Source organism: Adiantum capillus-veneris, chromosome 12, assembly GCF_014529385.1.
Source record: "Adiantum capillus-veneris isolate H3 chromosome 12, ASM1452938v2, whole genome shotgun sequence".
Taxonomy (NCBI): domain Eukaryota; kingdom Viridiplantae; phylum Streptophyta; class Polypodiopsida; order Polypodiales; family Pteridaceae; genus Adiantum; species Adiantum capillus-veneris.
The window spans coordinates 19835356-19840065 of NC_140942.1; the positions used below are offsets into that span (position 1 = coordinate 19835356).

Genomic DNA, 4710 nt, shown 5'->3' on the forward strand with positions numbered 1-4710 from the left:
GTGTCGCTAATGTGAAGTACCTCTTGTAGTGTTTTTCGGACTCAGATTGGGCTGGTTGTTTTGACACGTAAGTGTCCACAAGTGGTTTTTGTTTCATGCTTAGCAGTTCATGTATATCATGGTTGAGCAAGAAGTAACCTACTCTGGCCACTTCCAGTTGTGAGGCTAAGTACAAGGTAGTCTTCACAACTACGGTTGAATGTGTATGGCTCAAACGCCTTATGGCTGATTTGGGTGTTGGATAGGACACAACTGTCAACATCATCTACATTGACAGTCAGAGCGCATTGGTAGTTGCGAGGAACCCTGTTTTTCATGCTCACATAAAGCACATTGAGGTGCATTACCACTATGTCAGGGAGAGACTCTCAACAGAAGAGATCAACTTGGCTTATATGCCAACACAAGACAACCTTGTAGATGTTTTCACAAAGGCATTGTCTCGTGAGCTTTTTGCAAATCTTTGGGCTTACTTCCCTTTGTGGACTGATCATGTCCTCGGGACATGGCACTTCATTATACTTTATGTTCCAGCTCTCGTTCACCGCATCACTCCCAGGGAGGATTTGTTACCATATACATGTGGTAGTGATGTGTTTGAACACACCTCGGACCATCGGGGCATTTTTTTCCGTCACTAGAGGTTTTTTCCCCCGTGCATTGTATATACGTCCATCACTCTAGGGCTATCTAATCTTTCCATTGCACACTAAGTAATGTACTCTCTATTGTGTGCCTTGAGCTTCCTTCGTCTTCTCTAAGCTGTGTGTTTCCCTGCAACCCTAATTCCAACACAGTGCAGTCCTCAAGCCTAATTCTTGTAGTTCCCCGACTCAGTAACTGTGCATCCCATTGGTTGATGCTATGTTGTAAGTTATTGATGATGATCATCAATTAGATTTTAAGTTGTGCAAATGGTGCTTTTGATCCTTGATTGCTTTGGATGTTTGGAAATGATTTCTTTTTATGGTGCTAGATATAGATGCTCAATTATTTAGAGTACTAACATGAGATTGCACTTGGTCATAGTTGGAGTGGACGGATGGGTGGATCAGCCGATTAGAAAAGTACAAGTAGGTACACCTTTGTATCTTAGTGCTTTCCTTATATTGTTTAATTTATTTTCATTGGTTGAGATTAAGTAAAATAATGTATCTCATATAAGATGTGATTTTATATTACTTTTATACGGATAGTAGAAGGTGATACATAAGCCTTGATAAGAATATCCCACAAGATGATTTAGAAATTTTCTCATGTAGGAAAACAGAGTCTCTTTCAATGTTTTTCATACAATGCATAACATCATGAGCTTCTGCTCGAGAGGTGCCCGCATACCTAGCTGGGCACAATTGGGGGCAGGGGACCACCGGGCCGGCGGTCCCCTGCCCCCAATCGTACGTAGCTAGGTATGAGGCGCCTCCCTCACAGAAGCTCACGATGTTGAGGTAAGTCACAATGTGGGAAATATTGTGAGAATTTGTCCAAAACTTCTTGCGAGTCCTTTGGCTTAATCTCAAGATAGTTTCGGAATATGGTGGCTTTTATGAGATAAAAGTGGAGTTTCTTTAGCTTGAGGAAGGATTCAAGTTTGTGAGAGCACAGTAAACTTTTTAGCTTGAGTAGCCCACTGTTTCAAAGCAACATCTGTATCAAATTATAAGGATTAGCGGCATTAGATGGAACAGTATGTGAGGCTATAGTAAGTGCTCTCCAAAAGTTACTTGTAGTGATAAGAGGTAAGCTTAATGTAGATGTTTTTTTAAGCAATCCAATATGCAACAATATGTCATAGACAACTTGCTAAATGCGACAAGGTAAGACTCAAATTCTTTTCATATGCCTCCATCAATATGTGGCATCAAATTCAAACTGCCTTCCAATTCTAAGAGGGATCAATGACCAATTGTTATCAACAAATACCGAATACTATCGATAATTCTCACCCATCTTGTTTACCAAGAGCCCTCTTGATTACGGGCTCACAAGTCTTGCACCCAAAACCTCCCTGTTCATATGCTTTCATTGTACTATCTATCGTCAAACAAACATGCATGTTCTTGATGTGATGTTGGGAGCTTGCCATTCTTAAAAATCCTCTGCAACGGTTTTTGAGTCACACTGAGCCACATGTAGTGCACAAATGCAACATGAACAGGAGTTCACATCTAAATGCCATTCTTAACATTCCTTTGCAACTGTTTTTGATTCACATGTAGTGCACAAATGCAAGATGTACATGTTCACATCTAAATGTAGGCCATCAAATGAAGGATAGATTACAATACAATGACCATTGACCCTTCTAGTGAGTGGGGGTGGTCAATGGTAGAGCAATCGGTAGCAACATCTCACAAGGTTTACATACACGAAGATTTAGAAATTTTCTGATGTAGGAAAACCGAGTCTTTTCCAGTGTTTCTCATGTATGAAAAACATCATGACCTTCTGCTGGGCCGGCGGTCCCTTGCCCCCAATCGGGCCTAGCTAGGTATGTGGTGCCTCCCTCACAGAAGCTCATGATGTTGAGGTAAGTTCCAATGTGGGAATTATTGTGAGAATTTGTCCAAGACTTCTTGAGAGAGAGAGAGAGAGAGAGAGAGAGAGAGAGAGAGAGAGAGAGAGAGAGAGAGAGCAATGATTAAACAATTCACTAGTGCTCATTAAGCAATAATTTAGCAAAAATCACTAGTGCTCACTAATATTCTTGAGAAAACCATCTTGCAACAACTTCCATAATCAAAATTAGGATAGGTTTATCGTGTGAATTGAAGCACTGGGATAGGTACAAATTAGCTGAACAAGGATAGGTACAACTAGCAGCTCATGCTCAACAGTGGCGGAGGCACACGATACATAATTACACAAAAAGATTTGACATATTGACAAGCACATAAAGAGTGACAGAGGCAGCCATTTGCTTAGCGGAGGAAGCCGAGGAGAGGACCACCCTTGAGGAGCACTTGCTCTGTGATAAGGAGCGAGATAAAGCCAATCATCGCTGCGCGCCCATTCCACCGCTCGGCCTTTGCATTGAAGGGCCCGGCTTTGCGGCTATCCGGGGATTCACCGCGACCAAAGATCGGCACAAATGTTGCCCAAATAAACACAGGTGCTACTAGCAAGAACCATAGGAAGCCACTTCCCTTCGTTACCTGCATTTGAAGAAAAGTTATGATAAATAAAAGAGTACAAATGCATTTAAGCAAGTGTATGAAAGATGCTAAATGCATCTTAAGCACTAAGAAATTCTCTATCATGTATCAAGCACACAAGCTTTGGAAAGCTTGAGCTAGAGAGCTCTTGTTGAAGATAGGGGAAAATTCCATGCTAACCATTACCTGTTCCACCAAGCTTTGGCCTGTGATCACCTCTGCAACGAGAGCCCAGATGATGCCAACCATCGCAAGCCTGCTGTTTACTGTCTCCGGCCCTACGCCGTCGAACTTCATTACACTTTCCACACTCTTGTCCCCCGTCTCGGGCCGCCTCTCGTTCTCGGGACGCAAGAACATCCCTGCGGGTGTGTTTTCAAACACTCGAGGAGAGTCATTGTTCATCTCCACATTGACTTTCGTGTCGGGCTGCATCAGGGTCATCTCTGTCATGAGTATGGGACACGCACGCACACGACGCACGTACACACACCACACGCACACACACACACACACACAGAGGCATACAAACGAAATTCCTCAAAACGTATACCGATTATACGCAGACAGGTAAGAATAGGCGCTAACCAGAGGGGTATCTTGCTTCTGAGCAGCTGTGATGTTGGAATAAGCAAGGCGGCGTGGCACTACAGCGAGGCTAGGCCGAAAGGCGCTGGATTGCTCACGCAATGATCTTGTCAGAGAGCCTCCTGCTTGCAGAATTGCAGGGCTACTGCGGGAGAGAGAGCACGCAGAGGCCGCCGCCATGGCTGCGGTTGTTCTGTTTAAGCTGAAGCTGGTGTCGTGTGTGTGTGTGTGTGAGAGAGAGAGAGAGAGAGGGGAGAGAGTGTAGGTGTGGTTGAGACTGGTAGAGATCACTGTGTCGATATGCGTTGAAGCGAGAGAGAAAGTTTAACTATATACAAGCGCAGGTGAAGGGCACGTTGCGCTTCCTCTATCGGTGGCAATTGCGAAAACCCGCCAAGTGTAGCATTCAAAGCCAAAAAAAAACTTGTTTTAAAAACTGAATTTACTACAAATGGAGGCTTTTACACTAAAATCCTTCTTATTTTTTTAAATGCAGCGGAAAATTTTGAAATTGCCCCCCCCCCCAAGCTCTAGTAGGGGGTACAAGCTGAGTTATATTAGAAAACAAGTAAGAATCTAAGAAGATGCAGATTGAGCCAGCTTCACGTGCGAGAGAAGGAGGGAAAATAGTTTAGGTGGAGGCCATGCGTCTCCTTTTCCAATTTGGGTGCTCGCTCTCTTTCTCTTGCATGCTGGAAATCTCTCTCTCTCTCTCTCTCTCTCTCTCTCTCTCTCACTCTCACACACACACACACACACACACACACACACACACACACAACAAGCATGTGTCTGTGCTAAGCATCGAGGGTGTTTCAGTCTCAGCTGTAGTTAGCATTCCAGTCATGAGAAGCGTGCAAGGGAAAGGTGAACACTTACAAGCGGTAGGAGGCACTGGCCGGGAAGTGAAGAGAGAGAGAGATGGGGGGGGGGATGCACTCATGATGCACAGAGAGAGGCATAAGGC

General features: G+C 44.1%; 1 protein-coding gene across 1 annotated transcript; it reads right to left on the bottom strand.

The window, feature by feature from the left end:
• Positions 1-2736: 2736 nt before the first annotated feature.
• LOC147445418 (low molecular mass early light-inducible protein HV60, chloroplastic-like) lies at positions 2737-4044 on the bottom strand. The gene is made up of 3 exons (XM_086526024.1): positions 3744-4044; positions 3342-3584; positions 2737-3155 (listed from the first exon to the last, which is right to left on the bottom strand). Exons 1-3 carry the CDS (start codon positions 3921-3923, stop codon positions 2922-2924), a joined length of 657 nt encoding a protein of 218 aa, XP_086382150.1. The 5' UTR covers positions 3924-4044; the 3' UTR covers positions 2737-2921.
• Positions 4045-4710: the final 666 nt, after the last annotated feature.

Excerpts from the sequence above, each read along its gene's own strand:
- LOC147445418 (XM_086526024.1), bottom strand. The coding sequence starts at position 3,923 with ATGGCGGCGGCCTCTGCGTGCTCTCTCTCCCGCAGTAGCCCTGCAATT. Across the intron at positions 3,585-3,743 it reads AGAAGCAAGATACCCCTCTG|CCCGACACGAAAGTCAATGT; the intron begins GTTAGCGCCTAT and ends ACCCTGATGCAG. Across the intron at positions 3,156-3,341 it reads GCCAAAGCTTGGTGGAACAG|GTAACGAAGGGAAGTGGCTT; the intron begins GTAATGGTTAGC and ends CTTCAAATGCAG.